Below are 27,240 nucleotides of genomic sequence, written 5' to 3' on the forward strand. Positions count from 1 at the left end.
TAAGAAATATGTATAATGGTTTTTCTCCGATGACATATCAGAAACTATATATCAAATAAAAATTTGTACTGGCTAAGGAATTTGTATTTTGACATTATCATCAGATAGAAAGAATTTGTATTATAATGTTCTCAAGAAATTTCATATTTACATTTTTAAATATTTGTAAACCGAAGTAAATAAAACTAGGACATTAAAATTTATAATAACTTTAACTTTTATTTAACTTTTTTAGAAAACTTTATGTATCTTCACTTACTGTACTTTTACATTGAATAATTTGTTTTGTTTTAGTGATTTGTAAATGTTAGTGTGCTAAGCCACATGTCTCTATACCTTATTTCAATATTTGTCCACTAGCAACTACGCCCCTAGAAGAATCTAGGTAGGAGGGGAAAAGTCGAACCCTTTTTAATTTGAGTTTTAAAAAGAAAAAAGGGACGGTCATTTTTTATTGGGAGGGTGGAGATACCCTCCCCCAGAATAGTTAAAACCTTCCCTGTACCTATAATAAGCTTCATTGTAAAGGAGAACCATTATCAAGATCCTTTGCTACAGACAGAAAAACTCTTTTGCCCTTTTGTTTGACAACTTTCAAAGGGCCAGAAATTAGTTGAATTTAAAGTTCCAAAAACCTAATTTTTTTTCAAGTCATTCACTTCTTTTTTCTTCTTCAGGCTATTGAGTAGGCTAACATAACATAGCGTAATCAATGCTCATCAGACAACCAACCCTGTGATTGCACTACCTTTGTCAGAAAAGTCCTAACTGTGCATAGTTATGAGTTGCGCTGTTTCGGACCAAGGCATTCCCCCTGCTCTAACTATTTATGTCGCACATCTGACATAGCAGCATTAGGAACCACTAGGTACGTCTTTAGTTATGAGGTGTTTTCATACTGAGATTTATACCTATCTCCTTCCCGGTGACTAACGGATGCACAATGTTTTGAGTCACAGTTGCAGGTTTATTATTAGGATACCATTGCCAAGTAGTTAAAAATTCAGGCGTTTTAACTCCAGGAATGGAAGAGGTGTTTTTTTAAAGCAGCTGATATTATATAGGATTATTATATAAGTGAAATAATATAGATAAGGCATTAAAGATAATTGTAGATTGGACTAATTGGACTAAAGGACTTGCAACATGTTAATTATGTTTGTTTTCAATATTTGATTCATCCTCTTCCTTTTTTGAGGTTGTAAGTTGAATGCATTTGTCTCAAAAGATCTCGTAAACAGCAGAACCAATCGATCCGTAATTTTCAGGAAAAGCTACTAGTTTTTAATTAAAAGAGAAGTATTGTACAGTAAATATGCAGACATAGTCTATAAATCACAAATTATATCATGTTTATTTCATACAGCTTATAAAGTTTATATTTCATATTTAAAGTTACCCTCAAGAAGGATTTAGTCTCTTTTTGCAACAAGTAAAGGGACATACACTAATTGCATAGCAGCTTGACATTAGCAAAAATCTACATTTTCAATTTTAATTTTGCAGTAATTTAAGAAACCAACGCTTAAAATTGAATATGGCACTTTTATGTTTAGAAATATATTATGAGGTGTTTTTTCATGTCCACAAAAACTAATTAAATTGTCACACGCTATTACAACTAAAAATATAATCAGCAAAACGTCAATCAATATATTGAGAACACAACGAACAAAAAGTCTATAAATTCTTGATAATAATCTTAGTAATGGTATATTTGCGAAATCATTATTTACACTTTATATATTACTAGAGGCTACGCCCCTATAGGCCTCTAGTGGCACTTTAAATGTTTTTTTAAATGATACGTTAACCATCTATGTTGCGTTCAAGTCTCTACATAAAAAAATTAGATTTTTTTTGTGATTTCTATTGGGAGGGTGGTGGTACCCCTCTCCCCCCCATAAATGGTTATAAACCTTCCCGGGACCTATGATAAGCTACCCTTTAAAGGAAAACCCGATCGGTTCAGCAGTTAGTGAGATCCTTCGATACAAACAAACAGACAGACATCGTTCTACTTTGTATTATAGATATACTAGCGGCTTCGCCCCTAGCCTCTAGGGGCTTTGCCCCTAGAGGTTTGATGAAACAAATTTTTCGTATTTAAGATTCAAAAGAAAAAGAAAAAAAATTTGGGGGGGGGGGGGTTTTAGGGGGGGGGTTAGTAGACCCAACTGTTTTAATTTTAGTTTTAATAAGAATTTTTTTTTTTTTTACGGGGGGGGATTTTTCCCACCCCCCAAAAAAATAGTTATAAACCTTCCCGGGACCTATGAGAAGCTACCCTGTAAAGGAAAACCCGATCGGTTCAGCGGTTAGTGAGATCCTTCGAAACAAACAAACAGACAGGCATCGTTCTACTTTATATACTAGGGGCTTTGCCCAAAAGAGGTGATAAAAAAAAATTGGGCGAAATACGTAAAAGGACCAAGGAAATCCCCTACAAAAAAAGGAACCAAGGAAATCCCCTACAAAAAAAAAAAAAAAAGGGCGGGGGATTTTTTGTTTTTTGGGGGGTTGGGGGTGTCCCACCCCTTAAGAAAAGAGCTTAAAACCACCACAGGACCAGTAGGTATATTCCCTGAAGAGTAGAATCCGATCGGTTCAGTGGTTACCGAGATCTTAAGGGACGGACGGACGGACGGACAGACAGACAGACGGAAAGACATCGTTCTACTTTGTATTATAGATTTTTATTATATTTAATAGTTTGGGAAAGTCCAAACTTAGGCATTAATTTATATAAATCTTTTATCCCCAATTTGTGACTAGCTATTCACTATGCCGAATGTTACACATTTATTTTGGGTGAAGATTAATCTATAGTCCACAAACCTATCCCTGTATCAATAACTTTTAAAGAGTCAAGTAGATTCTCCATGTTGCTTTGTTGTAAATAATCACAAGAAACTTCAGTCCCAACTGCAATGATCTCTACTGTGATATTGGCAGTTAAAATATCTCCGGAACCGCCCATATTCAAGACTGACCACACCCCTTTAAGTTTCAAAGTTGCCGTAATGCTTTGGATGGACGTTTTTAAAAGCGAAGCTTTTCTATAATTAGGGTTGGTCAGTCCGTCCGTCCGTTAGTCCGTAACGGATAGCTTTTTTCGTTAATTTAGGCATAATAGAATTGTCCTACCGATTTCAAACTTTGCATGATGATTCCTGTAGTAGTTAGGTAGGATTTAGAAAGCGGAGCATCTCTATAATCGTTACCAGAATGTCCGAATGTCCATATTGATTTTTAAAAATTTTTTAACAACAATTTTTATGTGATAAAATCATCCGATTGATTACTGATTCCTATTACAATGAGGTACAATATTTTGAGCGAAGCATGTCTATAATCAAGTCCTAAAAATCTCAGTATGTCCTTAAACAGAATTCTGTATAAGAAGTTTTGCAACAAATTTACGTATAATTGTATGAAGACTTGTATATTCATATTTTGTATATTCAGTTCTGACACTCTACAAGGGTTAATGTTTGTCTGTCATACTGTTTTAGAGATTTGCTTTTATGGATGTTGTCATCCTTGTTTAGTTGCGCATCTACAATATAATTCGTGTTATTTTTATGTTCATTAGAAAATAAGCCATTTAGCGAGTGTAAAATATAATCATTTTTCGATCACCAAAAAATTCCCCCTGCGGTGTTTTAACATTGCTACCCAGATCATAATATAACCTAACCTAAAGTATTAAGAAAATAAACTACTCATAAATAAGGGGGAAATTCTTTGCTCTATAAGGCAATTTTAATTTCGTCTTTTCTAAACTGTGGTTTGCTTACCATATATAGTACTGCTATAAATGCTTGTCCTTGTTTTTAGTTTAGTAATGTTTGAAAAAACTTTATTCATTCATTGCTGTTAAATAATTTTTAAAAAGAATTTTACAATAAATTTCTGCACGTTATTTGATCATGGAGGGTTAGCTGTTTTATACTTTTAGACATACTAGCGGCTACGCCTTAGAGGCCTCTAGGGACACGTAAAATTGTTTCTTTTCAATCTATTCTAAAATCAGCCATTTACCAAAAATATTTTTTTCGCCGATAGATGGTGTTAGTTATGTTTTTAGCTAATTGCAAAAATGTCCGCATGGCGGCGTTTTTTTATTTTTTTTTTATTTTTGTCGATTTCTCTGGGGAGGGTGGTGGTACCCTCCCCCAAAATAGTTATAAAACTTCCCAGGACCTATGAGAATCTACCCTGTAAAGGAGAACCCGATCGGTTCAGCGGTTAGTGAGATCCTTCGGTACAAACACACAGACAAACACACAGACATCCTGTTACTTTAGTATAAGGATATATAACGTAATTACGAAGCCTCTGAAGTAATTCTGCGGTATTTCCTCAAAAAAGTCAGCTTGCCTTTGATGTTTAAATTTTTTATTATTTCAAATATAAATTTTAAGCTTATTAGATAATACCTCTATCCATATAGCAAATAATAGTTCTTTGTTAAGAAGCCAAAAATATTATTACATTACAATACCATCGAGTAAATTTCAAGAGTAGAATTGATTTTAAAAAGTTTTACTAAAAAACAAGTATGTACAAATTACTTAGTCTGTCAGTCTGTTTTTCATGCTGCAAAAGAAGTTAATATTATGACATTTAAAGGTTTCGTCATTTTTAAAAGCGAAGCTTTTCTATAATTAGGGTCGGTCCGTCCGTCCGTAACGGATAGCTTTTTTTCGTTAGTTTAGGCATGTTAAAATTGTCCTATCGATTTCAAATTTTGCCTGGTGATTCCTTTAGTAGTTAGGTACGATTTAGAAAGCGAAGCAACTCTATAATCGATACCAGAATGTCCATTTTAAACATGTTGATTCTTTTACTTTTTTAACAACAAACTTTTATGCCATCTAATTATCCGTTTGATCTGATTTTTGGTATTTTGATTCCTGGGACATCAAAGTATAATGTTATAATCGACGAAGCAACTCTATAATCAAGTCCTAAAAATGTAAGTATGTCTATAAACATTATCCTGTATTAAGCAGTTTTTCAATAAATTTACTAACAATTTTGCTTCGACTTTTGTACATGTATATTCTGATTATTCAGTTCTGACACTATACAAGTGTTAATGTCCGTTTGTCCTACCGATTCAGTGCTTCGCTTTTATGGATGTTGTAATCCTTGTTTAGATTAATAGTATTGCATTATTGAATGACCGGCGGTTGGACGGATATAAAAACATACTAAGACATAAAATGGCTGCGCTTTTAAATTTTTATGTTTTCATACAGTATGCAAATCTGCATTAAAGAACTAATTTGCAATAATGCAAAAAAAAAAATTTGATAAAAATCAGTTACGTAGCATTTTAACTTTAAATTAAGGGAAAAGACAACGGATGATAAATAAATGTACTTTCCTAATTATAAGTAACAAAATTACCCCATCCCTAGATTAGAATAATTAGTTGAAAAGTTATGACACTGCTAATTTAAACCGCCCAATCAATGTTTTATAAAGATATCTTGGAGTGAATCTTCCTTGGACAAATAAGAATATTTACGGTATTAGAGGACCATATCGGTGTATCTACTACAAGGATCACCATGCAAAATTTGAAGTCGATAGGATAATTATAAATTAACTAAAAAAGCTATCCGTCACGGACGAAGGGACGGACCGACCATATTTATATGCTTCGCTTTTAACAAGGATGACAACAACAGCTAGTACGGTAAAGACAAAAAAATGCAGAAAATATTTTTTTTAAATCTAAGTAAAGTTGTATGCAAATTTGTTACAAAATTGCATAAATATATATATCTACATTTTTAGGACTTGATTAATAATTATACAGAGGCTTCGTTTTATAAAATTGTATTGCCCTAGGAATCATTATTCCAAAGATCAGATGAATAGGATAATTATAGAGTTGTCACGCTTTCTAAATTTTACCGCACTGTTACAGGAATCATCATGCAAAGTTTAAACCGATAGGACAATTTTAACTCTTTTTTCACGGATAGAACTGATTTAATTTTGACTTTAATTTCATGCACTTTGCATTTGTTTTATTATTCTTATTACAGAGAAAGAAAAGTTTTGATTCATTTTGTTAAAATTATATTTTCTCAAATGATTACATTAGTAGATACTTAAATCAGGGGCGTCCAAGCTTTTTTTTTGGGGGGGGGGTAAAAATTTTTGAAGGGGGGGGTAATTCGTTTTTGGGGGGGGTAAAATGGCGCGCAAAGCGCGCCGCAAATTTTTTTTACCCCCCCCAAAATTTTTACCCCAGGGGTAAAATTTGCTTGGGGGGGGTAATTACCCCCCCTGAAATCTGTTGGCAGGGGTAAATTTAGTTTACCCCCCCCAAAATTTACCCCCGGGGTAAAATTTTTTGGGGGGGTAATTTAAATTTTATAAAATATACAGTATTAAAAATGCGCGCGAAGCGCGCAAAATTTTTTTTTATTGGAAATTTTTTATTTTGGGGGGGGTATTTACCCCCCCAAAATTGTTTGGGGGGGTAAATACCCCCTCCTAAATGGTTGGGGGTGCCTACGGCACCCCCAGGGTAGGGGTAAATTTTAAATGGGGGGGTAAAATGAAAAAAATTTTGGGGGTGCCTACGGCACCCCCAAAATCGTTTGGGGGGGGGGTAATCGCCCCATTACCCCCCCCCTTGGACGTCTATGACTTAAATCTCTAGGTATTATTGTTTTCACGGAAAAGTTTTATCCTATTATATAAAGTAGTGAGAGTTTTTTGTCTGTCCCGAAGGATCTCGCTAACCGCTGAACCAATATTGGTCTCCTTTACAGTGAAGCTTCTTATAGGTCCTGGGAAGGTTTTAAACTATTTTTGGGGAGAGTGTCTTCACCCCCCTTCCCCACAAAAAAAATATTTTTTTAACATTTTTGGAACTCAAATTTGAAATGAGATAAGGTCGACTTTCACCCCTCCTACCCCTAGAGGCTTCTAGGGGGCGTATCCGCTAGTATTTCAATAAAATGCCAAGAAAAACAATTGTTGTTGAACCTTTAACCTTTCTTTTTAAAGGTGATGTAACAAGTAATTTGTAAAAGTATTTTGTTTTTCAACTTTGATGTTTTATCCTCCTTCATTGGAAAACTTTTATAATATAAAGCGGTTTCTAGGTTTCTAAGAGAATTTATTATAATAGATATATTATACATGGATTTATTGACAGGGGAAAATTTGTTGCCAATTTAGGTTGCTAATCAGGAACTCATTATTTGGTCAGTTCGTTCATCCAGCAGGAGGTGCTGGATGGGGCATCTTAATTTTAGCCAACTTTGAGTATCACTTTATTAGAGTACATAAAAATATGGTTCTTTTAGTCAAAGTAATTTTATATCGATTTTTAAAAGCGAAGCTTTTCTATATTTAGGGTCGGTCCGTCCGTCCGTAACGGTTAGCTTTTTTCGTTAATTTAGGCATGTTAGAATTGTCAAACTTTGCACGGTGATTCCTGTAGTAGGTAGGTACGATTTAGAAATCGTAGCAACTCTATAATCATTACCAAAATGTCCGAAACATGTTGATTTTTTATACTTTTTTTATCAACAAATTTTTATGTGATCTAATTTTCCGAGTGATCTGATTTTTTTGGCTACTGATTCCTTGGAAAAAAAAGTATAATGATATAAGCGAAGCAACTCTATAATTAAGACCTTAAAATGTAAGTATGTCCATCAACATTATTCTGTATCAAGCAATACATTTATATTCTGATTATTCAGTTCTGACACTATACAACTGTTAATTGTCCGTTTGTCCTACCGTTTCTGTGCTTCGCTTTTATGGATGTTGTCATCCTTGTTGCAATATCATCTAGGGACTCTGTATACGAGATGGGAAGTGATTAGCCTAAAACGATCCTAAGACGAAAATAAATAGCCTGAAACCGCCATGGGACCCTGTAAAATCTTAAAAGTGTCACAGTGGGATCTTTTGAAAAAAATCGGGACATCCAAAAAATTCAAAATCGACTTTTATCTATCCTAGGAATTAATAATGGCTGTAAGTAGACAGCTAGAAAAGAAATTTTTAAAAAATATTAATTTTTGGCGGATTTATGCCATTTTTAAAAAAGGTAGTGAAAATCTTCTCGTCAGTTTTCATGATTTTCCAAATTTTTTCACCCACTTTTTTCAAAGCAATAAAAAATACATTTATGTTCATCTTATAAAAATATTTTTTGGTTGAGGTACTTTTCAGATACCTGTACAAATGTCTAATTAAAGAAAAAATTAAAAAAAAAATAGTTTTTTGAGGGTGTAAATTGACATTTTGTGAGAAAATTTCACCAAAAATATAAAGATTTTTAACCCAAAAAAATCAGTTTTCTCCATTTTAACCAAAAACGGCCAGGAGGGGGCAGTTTTTACAATAATAATATTAATATGCAACATGTATTGTGTATAAAACAGTTTTCACTATGTGCGCCCTCCCGGCCGTTTTTGAGTAATTGAGCATTTTACATTGCATAATTTGAACAATTTCGTTCTTTTTAATTTCAAATTTTCCTTCGTTAGAGGGGGAAGGAGTCATTTTAGAGCCCAAAGTCATCTCTGCAATATTTTCAAACTTTTTCAGGCGGATCTTTCTTGACTTATGCATCATTTGTCTCTGGCGAACCGTTTCGCCGTTATTTGCCGCCGTTGGCGGGATTTTTAACGATTTTTGCCGTTCTCGCGGTTTTAATGGACATTTAAGGGATAAAGGAGTCGTTAAATAAAGATGACATATAAATACTTTTATTTTAGCAATTAAATTTACTAAATTTCATGTAATTCTAACTGGTTTTGGTCCAGCAGAAATTCAAATTTGGGGATTAATTATAATATTGCAAAAACATTATATATGCGTCAGAGAGAGAGAGAAATATACGTTTGAGACAGAATATAATATAAGTAATTATGTTTATATTCTTATACAAACTTTAAATGAAGATAGCTAGACTTAGAATAAAGGTATTAACACAAAATCAAAAGTTTTTTGAAAATTATGTTATTGTTGTTTAATTATATCTGTAAAAAAAACATTTAAAAACATGCCTTATAAGTGTCCTATTTTACTTATACTGGACCTACCTAAAAATGCCGGGACTCGAACTGGGTGCACCTGACGCTATATTCATGTTCACGAACATTGTTTGCATTGAAGAAATATTTACATAGACGTTTATTTTGTTAAAATATTTAAATCGTAACTAAAGTTATGAAGGTTTATAGATTTTAAAAAAAAAGGTTGCTTCGCTCCTCCAAAACCACCAGACGTACTTACCAAATGCACATTAGAAGTTAACAGAGGCAAAATTTAAGTCATTTCCTGGCTAAAGCAAAAAAAATTACATCATTTCTTCAAATACAAGCTTATTTATTGAAGTTTACTTTTGTCTACTCTTAATGTCCCGTTTTTTGGCAAAAGATCCCACTGTGTGTTAAAATCAATAGATCTAGTAGTGTATGAGATCTTAAGGGACTAACCACATATATACAGAAGGTTTATTTTTTTCAAAATCTTTTGATATGTATATCAATTTATTGTTCATTGTTTTATCCCTTGATATCCCTATAAACAAGGATGACAACTTCCATAAAAGCGAACAAACGGACATAAACACTTGTATAGTGTCAGAACTGAATAATCATAATATAAATAAATAAGAGTCAAAGCAAAATTGTGATTAAATTTGTTGTTGAAAAACTTCTTGATACAGGATAATGTTTACAGACATTCTTACATTTTTAGGACTTGATTATAGAGTTGCATTGCTTATAATATTTTACTTTTTTGTCCCAGGAATCAAAATCGGATAATTAGATCATTTAAAAATTTTTGTTTAAAAAGTACGGACATTCTGATAATGATTATAGAGTTGCTATGCTTTCTAAATCGTATCTAATTACCACAGAAATCACCATGCAAAGTTTGAAATCGATAGGACAATTCTAACATGCCTAATTAACGTGTCGGACGTACGGAACGACCCTAATTATAGAAAAGCTTCGCTTTAAAAAAACTTTAGGTTAACCTTAACTGTGCTTCATAAGCATTATAAGTCTAAAGAAATGTCTAATGGAAAACTTTTGTTCTATTTTTCTAAACTAATGTCTCGTGTTTTTTTTAGTAGCGAAGCTACTCTATAATTCGAAATGTCCGTCCGTCTGTCCGTCTGAGACAAAGTGGAGGAAACGTGATTTTCTCGACTCCTATAAAAGATAGAAAGCTGAAATTTTTAGTGAAGATTCTTATAACATATGCACATCTAATCTATACATTGTTTTGTCCATCTGTCTGTTATTTGGGGTGCTAGATCGGTTCCTAGATTTTCATGTTATTGTGATTTTCTCAACTTCTTTGCAAGATTGAGGGTTGAAATTTTCAGGGATAAATTTAATTTACATTCTACATGTTTTCACCAAGTTTTATTAAGATTTGTTTATTTATTGGATTGCTAGATAGATTCCTCGATTTTTAGGTTTTCGTTATTTTCTCTATTCCTTTTCAGGATTGACGGCTGAAATTATCAGGGATTGAATATGCTCATATTCTACATATTTCCATCATTTGTCTAATAATTACGGTGCTAGATCGATTCCTAGATTTTTAAGTTTTCGTGGTTTTAAGGGTTTCGTGATTTCCCTATTTTATCAAGTTTAATGTTATTGTATGACATTGCTTTAAAGTAAATTTTTCCCGATATCCATTTATAATTTTTTATCTTCGCTACTTATGAATGTTGTCATCCTTGTTATTGCCTAAGATTTGTCTAATAGTTGACTTTGCCTGTATTACTCCGACATTGTGTCTTACATTAATGAAGATAAGATGACATTTTGTATGTGAGTAAGAGAGGAGAAATTGTACTGTATATTACACTGGTTTTATAACCACGTCACCTAAATGTGACTTTGGGTACTTTTATCGAATTTTGATTTGTTGGTTCTAAACAAGCAATGTCCAATCTTTTCAACCAATAATTTGATCAACAGAAGGTCTATTTTATTATCATCATTGGGGATGTATATCATTTTATCGTCCATTGTATTTTCCCTTTATTTTGTACTCTGTATCAAAAACCCAGAAAGTTTTGAATTAGACAATATGTATGGAAGTAATGTATTATATTGTTCACTTGGCGGTTTCGCTCTAAGTGCCTGGTATAGCATACCCCCCCCCCCCCGCCCCCTTCCAGTTTAAAAAAGTGGGAGGCAGTTTTCATTTTTTTCTTCTTCAAAACTATAGGACAGGTTAGGTTACATTGTATTGTGTACTGGGTAGTCCCGCGTTTTTAAAATAAGAAGAGGTTTCAGCGCTCGACAGGAATTCTGAGGAAAAGCATCTTATACTTTTCTTATATTTAGGCGAGCAAAGACGCTTGATTTAAGAAGAGATGTTTCTACATTAAAGGTAAACATTTTTAGTTATTTTCTTTTTTAAAACCATTCCTACGACTGCATATTCTAAGAGTGCAAGGAAATGATTTGCGCCTGTTTGTAGACGATCTACCTATAAGATCATATAGTCATTGATACCCGTCTAATATAGCAGCAATAAGAAACATTGCATTTTTATGATTATTCCTTCAGCATAGTTGAAAACACAAACCATCTTTTTTATATCAAGTTATCTCCAAAAATTTATGAACTGTCTTTAATAGCTGCTCACTGCCAAACGGCTGCATGCATATGTTGTGTTCGTACATCGTTATAAGAAGCACAAAAAGGCATATAAATAAGCTGAAATATCCAAAATAAGATTATGCTCAGGGAAAGCTTAGCAGGATCTTTAAATCATTTTAGTGGTGAGCCAGATCGGAGTGAGCCGAATTTCAGCCAATCACAGCGCGGCATTGCATAAAATGCTGTGCTCTCATTGGTGGAAAGTTGGCTCACCCCGATCTGGCTCACCACTAAAATGATTTAAAGATCCAGCTCTGGACTCAAGAATATACGCGAGGACTTTTTTGAACATTTATGTTTGGTGCGGGATAACTTTATATCATTAAAGTAATGATTATTCCAGATCAATTGTAGGCCTTCTGTTTTTAGTTTTTTGGATGCTAGCAACCTTTAAAGTTTATAGTTTTTGAAGATCTTTAATCACAAGAACATTTAATCGTGAACTGTACCTTATCCAAATCCTTTTTTTCCCAGGAAGCATTTGAACGTGCACTTGAGAAGAAAACAACCTACATACAAAGTTTACTGGTGGAGCTGGAACAGGTAAAAGATGTACTTATTATTTGAACGTGCACTTGAGAAGAAAACCACCTACATACAAAGTTTACTGGTGGAGCTGGAACAGGTAAAACACGGCATTTTTCAGCCTAACTCAGTCATAAGAGACTAGCGTCTAACCCCCTAGAGGCCTCTGGAGGGAGCTTGTGCTAGACTAAAAAGCGAAATTTAAAAAAATTAAGGGGGGGGGGGGTACATTGTCTATAGTTGTAATTTCTTTTTTTTTTTGGGGGGGGGGGGGTAGGTGCCGATACCCTTTCAAAAATAGTTATAAACCTTCCTTGAACCCATGTTCAATTGTAAAGGAGAACCATATCGGTTCAGCTGATCATTTGGCGAGATCATTTGGACTTTTAATTCTGTGCTCCTTATAAACATAATTGTCCTTGTTTATTTTAGGCCGAAGAACAGTATGCTATGGCATTTAGGTAAACTTTTTATAACTCTTCAATATGAAAGGTAGGACGTCCTTCTGTGTGTTTGTTTGTATAAAGTTTTCATTATCATGGAAGCTTCTTATTTGTTGTGCGATTATATTGGGGAATTTAAAAAAAGGACAGGCCAACTTCTTCCAAAGGAAAATTAACTCCTAGAAACAGCATGTTTTTTTTTTAATTACAAGAGAGCCACACACCGATGACCTGTATAAAAGCTTTCCTAATTAAAATTTTGTTTGTATTGCCTAGATCTGAGATAGAAGCCATGAATAAGCTGATGAAAGTACAAGAAGACAGGCTTGTCTCACAACTCAATGTGTTCAGCATGTACAGAGACTCATTGGTCAACAGAGCCAAGGGGGATAGAGGTATATACATAATGATGTTGATTCATTCATAGCTCATTTATAGAACTATAGTAACATATCTCTAGCATAAGCTGATGAAAGTGTAAGAAGACAGGCTTGTCTCACAACTCAATGTGTTCAGCATGTACAGAGACTCATTGGTCAACAGAGCCAAGGGGGATAGAGGTATGTATATACTTATGTTTTTTCATATATAGCTCACGTATAAAACTAAAGTAATGTGGTATTCGGCAACCGTGAGCCATGTCTATGGCACCCCTGAGCTGGGGTTCGGTGGAGGGTCAATGGCCCTCCCCCGAGTCCTGGGGAAGGGGTCTAGTGACCCCCTCCCTACGCTTAGAATTAATGATTTGAATCTGTCATGTTTATTATGGTTAACTGTATTCTTAATTCTCCCCCACCCTTTCCAGGGATGGGGGAATCATTATTGCCCAAACTGACCATTGTATATGTATTATTTATGCTTTCATGTTATGATTATTTATTCCTATCCATGTAATTATTGTTTGTTGTATATAGCTTTAGTATTGCTTAACCCTTCAATAAAGTGACAACTGAAAATAGATGTTGATCATTATCTAGTGAAAGCTAGAGAAGCGTAGCTTCTCTATAGTAAGGTGTCCACTAAGGTATATAAGTTTTCCGGAATTTTAATGTTAGGGGGAGATTTGAAATCTGCATCAAATTTTAAGGATTTTTTATAAAATTCGTTTTTTGAATAATTCTTTATCTAAAAGCGTAAATGCATTTTAAGTTAATTAATTTTGACCAATAGGATAGATGGATTTTAAACTACCTGCGCTCTAATTGGTTAAATGATGTACGCCATCCAATCAGAGCGCAGATTTTTTAAATCCAACAATCACAGATGCCAAAATTAATTAACCTAAATTGCATTTCCGCTTTTAGATAAAGAATTATAGAAAAAACGAATTTTATAAAAAATCCTCAAAATTTGATGCAGATTTCAAATCTCCCCCTAACTTTAAAATTCCGGAAAACTTATATATCTTAGTGTCCACGTCTGTCACACTGCCGTAATCTAATTGAACTCCGGTGTCTGCCCTTTATCCTCGGCGGATACCACAGTAACTTGTCTGTAGCATAAGCTGATGAACGTATAAGAAGACAGGCTTGTCTCACAACTCAATGTGTTCAGCATGTACAGAGACTCATTGGTCAACAGAGCCAAGGATGATAGAGGTATTTACATAGTTATGTTGATTCATTCAAAGCTCACATATATAACTATAGTAACTTATCTGTAGCATAAGCTGATGAAAGTGTGAGAAGACAGGCTTGTCTCACAACTCAATGTGTTCAGCACGTACAGAGACTCATTGGTCAACAGAGCCAAGGGGGATAGAGGTATGTTTATTAGGGCGGGTTCATATCGGAATTAGACAAAGCGGGGATATGCAACAGATAAAATTAACCTTAAAAACATTTCTGACCGAAAAAGAATTTTAAAAAATTAAGTTTTAGAACACGACCACTTAAAAATATAATTCGTTACTTATTAGTATGCAAAGACGACATTCAAAAAAATTTTTTGAATCAGAACTATGCCTTCATGGTGCTCCCTGGAAAGGCCTTGAGGAGCTGAATCAGGAACTTTTGTCCGTTTCAAAATATCTCGTTCCTAGCCTTAGAAATCAATAAAAAACCACAATTTCTTAAGGTTTATTGAGAATTGTCCAATTTGTAGAGGTTTTTTAGATTTTCTCAGGCTAGTAACGAGATTTTTTGAAACGGACAAAAGTTCCTGACTCAGCTCCTCAAGGCCTTTCCAGGGAGCACCATGAAGCCATAGTTCTGATTCAATAAATATTTGACTCCCATTTACAAATAGCTTTACAATTGAATGTCTGGTCGTCAGCGGTTTTAAGACTTAGGATAAATTTTTAATCATCCAGAGGTGTATTATATCTATATAAATTGAGTGCAGATCCCCGCTTTGGCCTCAGAAAAAAAATGTCCAAAATCGACCCACCCTAATGTATATACTTATGTTTTTTCACATATAGCACATGTACAAAACTAGAGTAACTTATCTGTAGCAAAACCTGAATCAAGGGCAAGCGTTTCTAGCTCAATGTGTACAGCATGTACAAAGACTCATTGGTCAACAGAGCCAAGAGGGATAGAGGTATGCACATACTTATGTTGTTTCATTTATAGCTCATTTATAGAACATTGAGTAGCTTATCTGTAGCATAACCTGATGAAAGGGCAAGCATTTCTAGCTCAATGTGTACAGCATGTACAAAGACTCATTGGTCAACAGAGCCAAGGGGGATAGAGGTATGTATATACTTATGTTTTTTCATATATAGCTCACATATAAAACTAGAGTAACTTATCTGTAGCATAACCTGATGAAAGGGAAAGAGTTTTAGCTCAATGTGTTCAGAATGTACAGAGACTCATTGGTCAACAGAGCCAAGGGGGATAGAGGTATTTACATATTTATGTTTTTTCATATATAGCTCACGTATAAAACTAAAATAACTTATCTGTAGAATAACCTGATGAAAGGGCAAGAGTTTCTGGCTCAATGTACAGCATGTACAGAAACTCTTTGGTCAACAGAGCCAAGGGGGATAGAGGTTTATACATATTTATGTTTTTTCATATATAGCTCACGTATAAAACTAAAGTAACATATCTGTAGCATAACCTGATGAAAGGGCAAGAGTTTCTAGCTTAACCCATTAGTGCCGAGCGCCACTTTTATGGGCCGATCGAGCTGTAAGTTTCAGGGAAGCTTTATAATGGTCAAAACGGAATTCGTATTTTTTTGTTTTGCTCTAGTGGCGTGCACAGGAAAGTTGCAAAAAAACCCGGTTCGGCTTGGCCATAAATACCAACCAGGCATTAACACCCGTTTTTGGTGCTTTCCCCCAGTTTTAAAACCCGGTTGACCTGTATAAACCCGGTTATTTTGACCAAAAATCGAAAAATGTAATTTTTGAACGCCAAAAGTGAGATGAACACTTTTTAGAACTTTGATACGATCCGTAATTGAAAACTACACAACCTCATGTAATCTATAGAGCTACAAGTATAATACGAAGCGATTTATTTCAAATTTCGTGTTTAGCCGGCGATTTCGGGTAAAAAAAACCTGTTTTTTTGTTGTTGTCAAAAAAGATCTATTAGTGAAACCGGGTAATAAAAATTTCAGACTCAAAATGGAAATGCCGAACCGGGCCTATATAGGGCGTAAAAAAACGATAAAAAAATCATATAAAAAATAATAATTTAAATAAAACGAATTCACAAATAGATGTACTTGTCAATAAACTTTAGATTTAACGAAAAAAATCAGCGACTTTACTATAAAAACAAAAAAGTTAGATGGGGTATTTTGAATTTTAATGATTTTCAAACTTTGTTGATCTATACCGGCAAACGGAAGTAAGCAAAACTACCTGCTCCAGGGGGAAATGAATGCCAGGGTAGTAGAGGGGGGATTCATACTGAGAATGATGCAATTATGAAGCCGAAAACCGTTTTTTTTACATTTTCTGGCACCGGGTTTTAAAACCCGGTTCGGCACTAATGGGTTAATGTTATCAGCATGTACAGAGACTCATTGGTCAACAGAGCCAAGGGGGATAGAGGTATATAAATAATCATGTTGTATTAAACATTTTTACTCTGATTATTCAGTTTTGACACTCTACAAGTGTTAATGTTCGATTGTTCTACCATTTCAGGGCTTCGCTTTTAAGGATGTTGTCATCCTTGTTGATAATATTTATGTATTTAAGATGAGATGGTAGCCAGACAGAAAACTTCTGAGGAATATTTGAATGATGTTCAGATAGCCATTGAACAGAGACACAATGAGCTAGAATCTGTCCTAAGGTAAATTCAGAAAGTGGAAGAGCAATCTGGCCATAGAATTGGTTGAAATATGTACATTTTTTTCATTTCGTTCGCATAATGAGGGAGCTATAAAAATTTCTTCCCTCGTAAAATGAAGCGTATAATAAGTTAGCTATTGATTGTTGAATTCCTTAGGATAAAGTTAGCTTTCTATAAAATATATTGTAAAATTTTGAACCCCTTACAGTATTTCACTTTGAAATTTTAGGAAAAGAACGTGTCCTAACTGTTATTTTTTTAACCCATTCTTGGCGAGCTTCCAAAGTTCAAAGTTTTGAGTAAACACTAAACAGTACATTACTGTACCACGGGTATGAGGTGAAGGACCAAGAGTCTGGCCTTGAGTTGACAAGTTGACTGTTCAGTCCAGGTGCAACTCACCCACACGATATTAACATTAACAAACACTAAACAGGGTTCAACAAAATAGATTTTTTCAATAATTACTCAACAGAATTAAAAAAGTAAGCTGTCAAATTAAAGATTTTACTATTTTTGTTCATAATGCAAATTTTCTCTCTTTTTTTGTTGTGTTTTAGTACCTAAAAACGAACTTTATTATACTTACTAAAAAAACCGACTAGCTATTTAAAAAAATTCGTTACAACTTTTAAAATATTTATTCTTAGCTAAAAAATTGCTAGGTAGTTGATGTTAAAGTTCGAAACCTTTCAAAATATAGAAGTAAAATTAAATGATAACAAGGATGACAACATCCATAAAAGCGAAGCACTAAAGCGGTAAGACAAACGGACATTAACACTTGTATAGTGTCAGTACTGAATAATTAGAATATAAATGTATAAGAGTCGAAGCAAAATTGTGAGTAAATTTGTTGAAAAACTGCTTGATACAGGATAATGTTTATGGACAATTGACATCCTGACATTGTTAAGACTTGATTATAGATTTGCTTCGCTCTTAATATTGTACTTTGTTGTCCCAGAAATCAGTATATCAAAAAGCAGATCAATTGGATAAATAGATCACATAAAAATTAGCTGTTAAAAAATTTAAAAATCCACATGTTTAAAATTGACGTATGGACATTCTGGTTATGATTTTAGAGTTGCTACACTTTATAAATCGTACCTAACTACTACAGGAATCGCCATGCAAAGTTTGAAATCAATAGGTCAATTCTAACATGCCTAAATTAAAGAAAAAAGCTATCCTTTCATGACGTATGGACGAACGGACCGACCATAATTATAGAAAAGCTTCGCTTTTCAAAAAATATAAAGTACAAATATCAAGCCAATAACTTGATAACAATAACAAAAAGTATATCTTAGTAATACTATTATTATTCAGTTTTTAATGAATAAATTAGTTTATCAGAAAATATAAATGTCAATATAGCGTATCTATGTAGAACATGAGATATACATTACTCATTTACTTTTGACTGGGGGAAGCTTTTATATTCATGCGTTTTGTCCCAGGAATAAGGTATAACCAACAAGGGAATTAAATCTAAAATAATATTTGGGGGGCAAATGGAGAGGTCGTCAATTTTACGATGTGTTGCCCCCCAACGACAGCTGAAAAACACGTATAGGTTTCGTGATTTTTTCCCGAATTAATTTCTTTATTGGTATAAGCTGGTTTTGTCCTCCTCTGATACTTTTGGTTAAGTGAGTTTTAAAAAGTAGGATTAGATTAGATTTTTTATTTATTTTAAAAAACAACAATAATAAATAAATTAAATTAATATTATATACATTTATGTATACAGTCAAATTTTGTTTTATTGTTAATTTATATAAAACTAGCGGCTACGCCCCTAGAGGCCTCTAGGGGCACATGAGGCGAGGATAGTAGAATTTGATAACCCAATTTCTTATTTTAGATTTTAAAAGAAAGAGTTAAATTTTAGTTAAAAAATTAAAAAAAAAATTTGGAGGGGGGGATTTTTTTTTTTTTTTGTGGGGGGGTTTGGGGTGTCCCACCCCCAAAGAAAATAGTTATAAACCTTCCCGGGACCTATGAGAAGCTACCCTGTTAAGGAGAACCCGATCGGTTCAGTGGTTAGCGAGATCCTACAAGTACAAACAAACACACAGACACACAAACATCCTGTTACTTTAGTATAAGGATTTTTCTTCACAAATGGGAGTTCCCTAATAGAAAGGAAGTATGCAGTAATGTATATTCACACATTGTTTTCATACAGGCCATACAAGTAATACTTAATAATGAAATCTCCGTGTAAAGTAACAAAAAATATTTTGGGTATAGTCCCTTTCATGGCAACGCCTCTTAGGGGCGTTTTTTCAAAGTAGCTTTTGAGAGGTTATTTTAGGTTAGGTTAGGCGATTGCCCCGCAGGGTTAGAGCCCCCCCCCCCCCTAGGGGCTACAAATAGAAGAAAGGCTATTGTTAAAATACAACGAAACGCCCCTTAAGAGTCATTGCTACGAAAGGGACTATACCCAATATTTTCTACTGTAGGGGGGGGGGGGGGAGGAGTGTCCTATGCCAAACTGTATGGATATTGAGACATGGCGGAGTATGTGGGGGGGGGAGTGTCCTATGACAAACTGTATGGATATTGATTCATGGCTGAGAATGTGTGATATTCATATTACATGTCAGTTATCAGGTCTACCAACCACAGGGAATGCAGGGGTAGGGTAGGGCCATGGACGCAAAAAATTAACCATTCCCATATTCCTGTGTATAAGAATTCTTCCTTTGGTAGCTTGCTTGGTATGCACACTATTCCATTTATCTGCGGTGGATTCTTAAAAAACTTTTTGGCTCACTGCGTCACTAAAATTAGTAAAGCTCACTAAAAATCTTTGTGAAAAATCCTCCAAAATCGAATAAAAAATTCTACAAAAAGTTAAATAAAATCATAAAAGGGTTATTAACATGAGATTTTGATTGATTTTTGTAGATTTTTTATGCGATTTTGGAGGATTTTTCACAAAAAAATTTAGTGATCCAACTCACTGATTTTAGTGAGGCAATGAGCCAAAAAGTTTTTTTAAGAATCCACCTCTGCTTACCTCCCTGATTTTACCAAGCAGAATATAGTTATATTAAAAATTCAATATCCATTATTTTTTAGTAGCGAAGCTTTTCTATAATTAGGGTCGGTCCGTCCATACGACTGTCCGTCCGTACGTCGGAAACGGATAGCTTTTTTTCGTTAATTTAGGCATTTTAGAATTGTCCTATCGATTTCAAACTTTGCATGGAGATTCCTGTAGTAGTTAGGTACGATTTAAAAATCGTAGCAACTCTATGATCATTACCAGAATGTCTGTACTTCCATTTTAAACATGATGATTATTTTTTTTACTTTTTTAACAACAAATTTTTATGTGACCTAATTATCCGATTGATCTGATTTTTGGTATACTGATTCCTGGGACAACAAAGTACAATATTAAAAGCGAAGCAACTCTATAATCAAGTCCTAAAAATGTAAGTATATCCATAAACATTATCCTGTATCAATCATTTTTTCAACAAATTTACCTACAAATTTGCATCGACTCTTATACATTTACATTTTGATTATTCAGTTCTGAACTAAACAAGTGTTAATGTCCGTTTGTCCTACCGTTTTAGAGCTTTGCTTTTATGGATATTGTCATCCTTGTTTATTGTACATGTACAATATATTGTACTATGTTGTATGCATGTGATGAACTGAAATTAGTTTCCGAATGTGAACACATTTTCCTAGGTGTTTCCCAATCCTATCTCAATATTTGCTACTAGCTAAAAAACCTTCAAACTTCAAAAAAAAAAAAAAAAAATTTGAATGTATTAACGATTTATACATTATACATTCAAAGTTTTAATTTTTAAATTTAGATTTTTTTTTGGAAGTTTGAAGGTTTTTTAGCTAGTAGCAAATATTGAGATAGGATTGGGAAACACCTAGGAAAATGTGTTCACATTCGGAAACTAATTTCAGTTCACCATGCATGTGATATGAGGTGTTGGTACATTATCTCGTTTATCAATAAAGGTAAATAATAGAGAGGACAAAAGTTAAGCAGTTTGGAATGAAAAACCATCACTTTATGGAGGTTTGTGGGTTTTAGCAGGGAAAAGGGCATGTGATTCTGGCAAACAATTCTAAGTGAAAATTTTCTCCCCTTCTTACCCACTTCCCTTTCAGTTACACCAAAAAACAAGTTTTACTCCAACTTTACTCTAACAAAATATTTGATCTTCGGCAATTTCAAATGGAATATTAATTGGCTGAATAGAGGTTCGGAATTGTAGAGTTTTTTTTTGAGATTTTCATCGTGTAAAATTTAAAATAATTTTAGGTCTGATTTCCAGGGAAGGAAAGATGAAATAAGAAACAGAAATTTAGAGGAAATAACTTCATTAAAGGTAAGTATATCCAGGGAGTTAGGGGATAGGATATTAGATATGTGAAATTAATCTTCAACTCACTTGTTTTCTTTACAGGGGTTAAAAATTCCTCAAAATATCTGATTTCAATGACCTCCCAAATTATTTTTCAAATCGCGTGTTGGCAAAAACTAAATTAAATATGATATATTCCTAAAGCTATATATGACAGTTTTTTTCAGAAAGTATCAAAGCAATGATTGTTTAAAGAAACTGGTGTAAATAAACTTACTAAAATGGATATAAAATACGTGTATATTGTGATAGGCGAGTTTTTGTCTTCAATTTAGGTTGCTTATATAGTCCTCAGATATTGGTCAATACGTTCCTTTATGGGCTATTGTACCTAACTTGTATAGGAATCATCATGCAAAGTTTGAAATCGATGGGACAATTCTAACATGCCTAAATTAACGAAAAAAAGGACCCTAATTAGTAAAGCTTCGCTTTTTAGTTTTGTATCCTCTAAAAATATCTCAAAGAGAGACATTTTTTGGCGTATTTTCCGTAAAGTTTGGTTCAATCTTCCAGTCAAATGCGCTTATTAGGTCAAACTGTTCTTAATTATGGACCAGTTCATATATAAACATTTTGTCAAATTTAAGAAATATATGACTAAATAAGCGCATTTGACTGAACGCCTTACGGAAAATATGAGAAAATTACCATTTTTTTTTTAAATTTTAGAATAGCATGGAAGAGACCATTGAAGCGTTGTGGCTACAATTACATGATCATATTAAACAGTACAGGTACACTACATACATTATAATATTTAAGTCAGGATGTCAGTCTGTCTTTCTGTTGCAAAAGATCTCGAAACTCGCTTAATCGGTATGGTTTTATCACTATTTTAGGGGATGTTACCGCCACCCTGTCAATTTAAAGAGCCCCTAAAAAATATTTCCCCTTCCCACAAATAATTTTCAATTGTCTTTTTAAAAGTGAGATCCATCAAGTTTTCCTATAGATCTCTAGGGGCGTAGCTGCTAGCATTATATTTTTTGCTCACCCTTTATCTTATTGGCTACCAGAAGGGAAAAAAATTGTTGCCTAATTCCCCTAAAAATTTAATTTTTATTTTATTACAAGTTGAACAATTTTACAGCTTAAATTTTAACTTTGATTGTTTAAAAAGTATCTTAATAATGGATATTATGACAAGGAAAAAATTGTCGCCATTTTAGCTTGCTAATATCGAAATCTTTTATTGGTCAGTTCATTCATCCAGTTCGAGTGGAGGGGTTGGAGTAAATGGAGTGGATCGAGGATAACGATACTTTAGCCCAATGCAAGTTTTACTTTATTAGAGAGCATGAAACTGTGATGTAGGATCCATGTAATAATATATATCCACTATTTTAATGTTTAGAGATTCTACAGCTGACAAACGTCGTACCTACAAGGATCTCTTACACAAAGACAAGAAAGGTGTTATGGACCTGAAGGTAATATTTCAAAGGAAATTAGAAACAAAAGAAAGTATTTAAAAATTTGGCTAACTGCAATTTTTTGTCTATTCCCTTTAAGCAACTTACATGGATCTCTTACACAAAGACAAGAAAGGTGTAATGGATCTTAAGGTAAACTTTCTGTAATGACAGTCTAGAGGGAATCAGAAAAAAGAAATTTATAATTTTGTTGTCCATTACCTATAAGCCACTTTTAAGTACATAGGTTTATGTATATTACGCAAAGACAAGAAAGGAATCACAGACCCACTATTTTTTAAAATGAATAATTGTTAAGTAGATTACTTCTGAACAAATCATTTTGTTGCACATTCCCTTTGATTGATAAACTCCCATGGATGTGTTTGACAATAATAAGAAATTTGTTTAATGGCTCCAAAAATGACTATATTTTAGTGCACATTCCCTTTAAATATTGCAATTAAGTCTAAAGGTATACAGTTATGATTACAATGTTGTTTAAGGGAATAAGCATAATTATAGATAGTTATTTTTTTGTCAAAGAAAAAGACAATTAATTTATGACATTAATCTAATTTAAGTATATTTATTTTTTAGGTAAACAATTCCACCATCAGCAAGCTACAGGATGAAATTGGTGACCTGCGAAAGAGTGTCAGTGAGGGGGGAGAGGAGGGAGGGGATGAAACTTCACAGCTAAGGTAAGAAGGGATGGGGGCAGGGGACATGTCAGTGAGGGGGGAGAGAAGGGAGAGGATGAAACTTCTCAGCTAAGGTAAGGAGGATGGGGGTCAGGGTGACCTACGCAAGAGGGTTATTAATGGAGAGAGTATGGAGGGGATGAAACTTTACAGCTAAGGTAAGAAGGGGGGGGGGAGGTTGACCTCCGCGTAAGTGTCAGTGAGATGGAAAAGGATGAAACTTCACAGCTAAGGTAAGGAGAAGTGGGGCAGGGAACATGTCAGTGAAGAGTGGGAGAGGAGGGAGGGGTTGAAACTTCACATCTAAGGTAAGGGGGGGTGGCAGGGGACATGTCAGTAAAGGAGGAGAGGAGGGAAAGATGAAACTTCACAGCTAAGGTAAGGAAGGGGGAAGGGAGTGGACACATCAGTGAAAGGGGATAGGAGGGTGGGGATGAAACTTCACAGCTAAGGTATGGAACGGGCAAGGGAGTGGACATGACAGTAAAGGGGAAGAGGAGGGAGGGGATGAAACTTCACAGCTAAGGTATGGAAGAGGGAAGGGAGTGGACACATCAGTGAAAGGGGAGAGGAGGGTGGGGATGAAACTCCACAGCTAAGGTATGGAACGGGGAAGGGAGTGGACATGACAGTGAAGGGGAAGAGGAGGGAGAGGAATCCTATGTTTGCCGTGTCTACGTCGCGGATCCACCTTCTACTGCAACAGCAACAACATCAGCAGCTGCGGGGAAGCCAAGAGCAAACACGTACAATCTCCAAACCTCCCAATATGTATCATCATCATCAACATCAACACCAGAGGACTCCTTTTTTGTAACATCACCGACAATGAAGTCCAAGCTCCAGGCCAAGAACAATGTCTTGTTGGCATTGACAGGCTCAACCTGGGGTAAAGACAAGGAGACTATAACCACCACCTTCAAAGCCATAGGCCAATCGGTCATCAACTACTGTTGTCCTATTTGGACACCTGCCTTGGCTGACACTACCTGGGAAGTAATCCAGGTTGCCCAGAACGCTGCTTTGCGGGCAGCTACCGGCTGCCACATAATGTCCAAACCTGATCACCTCCACCAGGAGACCAAGATCATGAGGGTTAAAGAGCATTGTGAGATGCTTAGCAAGCAGTTTCTGCTATCAACACAGCTGCCGAATCACCCAAACAGAGTTGATTGGAACCAACCCCCTCCCCCCCCTGGACGCCAGATGAATGAAACCTTGGTGTCCAAGTTTGGTCGGGAAATCCAGCAAATGTCCTACCCTGACCTTCCCTCTGAGGTATATAAGCAGAGACTAAAGGCCATTCATACCAACTCTGTACGTGACCAGATTGCTACTTTAGAGCACAATAAAGTCCTAGGTGCTCCACCCCCCAAGATCTGTGACTCTGAAAAGGTCCTTCCCAGAGCCACCAGATCCACCCTTGCCCAGCTCAGATCTGGATATAGCATTATGCTTTTTAGCTATAAATCCAGAATCAACAAAAGAGATCCTGTTCCAGACATATGTCCTCTCTGTCTACATCCAGGACATACTACGAACCACCTGTTCAACTGTCCAGCCAATCCTACCACCCTCACCCCACGTGACCTTTGGCTGAGACCTCTGGAGTGTGCCAGATTCCTAAACCTGGCTACCCATGATGAAAATGATGATGATACTAACTGAGGAGGCGAGGCTACAAGAAGAAGAAGAAGAGGAGGGAGAGGTGAAACTTTACAGCTTAGGTAAGGAGGAGGGGACATTTCAGTGAGAGGGGTGAGGAGGGAAGGGATGAAACTTCACAGCTAAGAAAAAGAGGAGGGGGGGTAAGAGGATATGTCAGTGAGAGGGGAAAATATTCAAGGGAAGATATTTCATCATTCATATTTTGTTTAGGAAAGAGAAGGATACGATGACCCATAGCCTTCATCAAACAAGAAGGTCTGTTTCTGTAGTTATGAGGTAAGACAAAACAACCCGGGAGGGAGGGGGCATTTTACTAGTCCCTAAAGTCTTATTATAACATTTTTTTATTCGTTGGCTAAAAAACCTTGATTTTTGATTGGTTGTTTCATTTAGTTCAGTGTCCGAACGTGTCATCCACTAATTGTAATCTACAGAAGGGGTAATTTTATGTATTATCAGTTTAGATCCTTGCCACACAGTACACAAACTCAGCATCTAATTTAATAAGGGTCACAACATCCATAAATAGCGACAATCTATAATACAAAGTAGAATGATGTCTGTCTGTCCGTCTGTCTGTCTGTCCGTCTGTCTGTCTGTCCGTCTGTATGTCTGTCCGTCTGTCTGTCCGTCTGTCCCTTAAGATCTCGGTAACCACTGAACCGATCGGATTCTACTCTTCAGGGAATATACCTACTGGTCCTGTGGTGGTTTTAGGCTATTTTCTTGGTGGGTGGGACACCCCCAACCCCCCCAAAAATAAAAAATCCTCCCGTCATTTTTTTTTATTATTTAAAATAGTGGTGGAGTGGGGGATCTCCAGGTAATAAAAGATGTAATTATACCTCTTGGGGCAAAGCCCCTAGAGGCTAGGGGCAAAGCCGCTAGTGTAATTTATAAAGCAGTTAAGTTATTATAGAAAAAGAAAAAAATAGAGAGAATATAAATATCATCAAAGAAAAACACATTTCACATTTCGGACTGACTGACTTTAAGACAGACATACAAAGTGAATTGTAAGGTAGCTTCGCTGCAATAAAAGTATTTTTTTTTCAAAAAATTTTCACGATTTGGTGCTTTAAATTATACTTATAATTTGAACACCTAATTTCACTTTTGTTTAATAAAGGCGTGTTTATAGCACAGGCAGGCTCCACCATATCGTAGATCTACCTCTTAGGGGTACTAACTAGTAATTTGCGGGGTTCTCTCAACCCCTACTTAACCTAGCTTTACCAAAAAGCATAAATTAAAAAAAAAAAGATAATCTAAATTAAACATAATTATTATTGGTTTTGTGTACTACTACTTATACAGTTAAGTACCTTTCATAATCTATAATACAAAGTAGAACGATGTCTGTGTGTCTGTCTGTTTGTCTCTTTGTCTGTTTGTTTGTTTGTAGCAAAGGATCTCGCTAACCGCTGAACCGATCGGGTTCTCCTTAACAGGGTAGCTTCTCATAGGTCCCGGGAAGGTTTATAACTTTTTTCTTGGGGGTTGGGACACCCCAAACCCCCCCAAAAAATACCCCCCCACCCAAAAAAAAAAATTCTTTTTAAAACTAAAACTAAAATAGTGGGGTCTACTAACCTCCCCCCCCTAAAAAAAAAATTTCTCCCCCCCCCCAAAGTTTTTTTTTAAATTAAATTTTTCTTTAAAATCTAAAATACGAAAAATTGGTTTGATCAAATCTCTTGGGGCAAAGCCGCTAGTATAATTTAAGGTATAAGACAATGGGCGATAAATTGATGTACTTCCCATATGATCATACGCAAAGTTAACTCTTTTATAGATTACAATTAGTGGTTGAAACGTTTGGACACTCAACTTTATGAGCCATCAAACTAAAATTCAATTAAAGTCCCTACAGTTGCTGAGCCATCGAATAAGAAAGTGTTATTATAAAACTTTGGGGACTAATGTAATAAACATTCCAATGTGCCCTCCCTCCCTGATTTATAATAGTGTGTACTGTCTTTATTAATTTTGTAAAGGTTTCTAATTAATTAGGCATTAACATTTATTAAAATTAATGATCCACAAAAAACAAGGACAATAACGTTTATGTTAGGAGCAATCAAAAACTAATATTTTATTGGGAAACGA

The 27,240-nt window shown here is 34.9% G+C and overlaps 1 protein-coding gene across 2 annotated transcripts in view; it reads left to right on the plus strand.

The window, feature by feature from the left end:
* The window catches only part of LOC145321577 (dynein regulatory complex subunit 2-like), a 54,806-nt gene that overhangs the window by 13,585 nt on the left and 13,981 nt on the right, over nucleotides 1–27,240 (plus strand). For both annotated transcript variants that reach the window (XM_080163017.1, XM_080163018.1), the window contains 10 exons: nucleotides 11,373–11,418; nucleotides 12,165–12,233; nucleotides 12,648–12,676; nucleotides 12,935–13,053; nucleotides 16,830–16,926; nucleotides 21,242–21,308; nucleotides 22,017–22,081; nucleotides 22,702–22,777; nucleotides 23,360–23,463; nucleotides 25,342–25,407. In XM_080163017.1, the coding sequence (XP_080019143.1) occupies nucleotides 11,373–11,418; nucleotides 12,165–12,233; nucleotides 12,648–12,676; nucleotides 12,935–13,053; nucleotides 16,830–16,926; nucleotides 21,242–21,308; nucleotides 22,017–22,081; nucleotides 22,702–22,777; nucleotides 23,360–23,463; nucleotides 25,342–25,407 (738 nt within the window). The remainder of the gene's footprint in view (nucleotides 1–11,372; nucleotides 11,419–12,164; nucleotides 12,234–12,647; nucleotides 12,677–12,934; nucleotides 13,054–16,829; nucleotides 16,927–21,241; nucleotides 21,309–22,016; nucleotides 22,082–22,701; nucleotides 22,778–23,359; nucleotides 23,464–25,341; nucleotides 25,408–27,240) is intronic.

Source organism: Acartia tonsa, chromosome 6 (genome assembly GCF_053477335.1).
Source record: "Acartia tonsa isolate MP-2025a chromosome 6, ASM5347733v1, whole genome shotgun sequence".
Taxonomy (NCBI): domain Eukaryota; kingdom Metazoa; phylum Arthropoda; class Copepoda; order Calanoida; family Acartiidae; genus Acartia; species Acartia tonsa.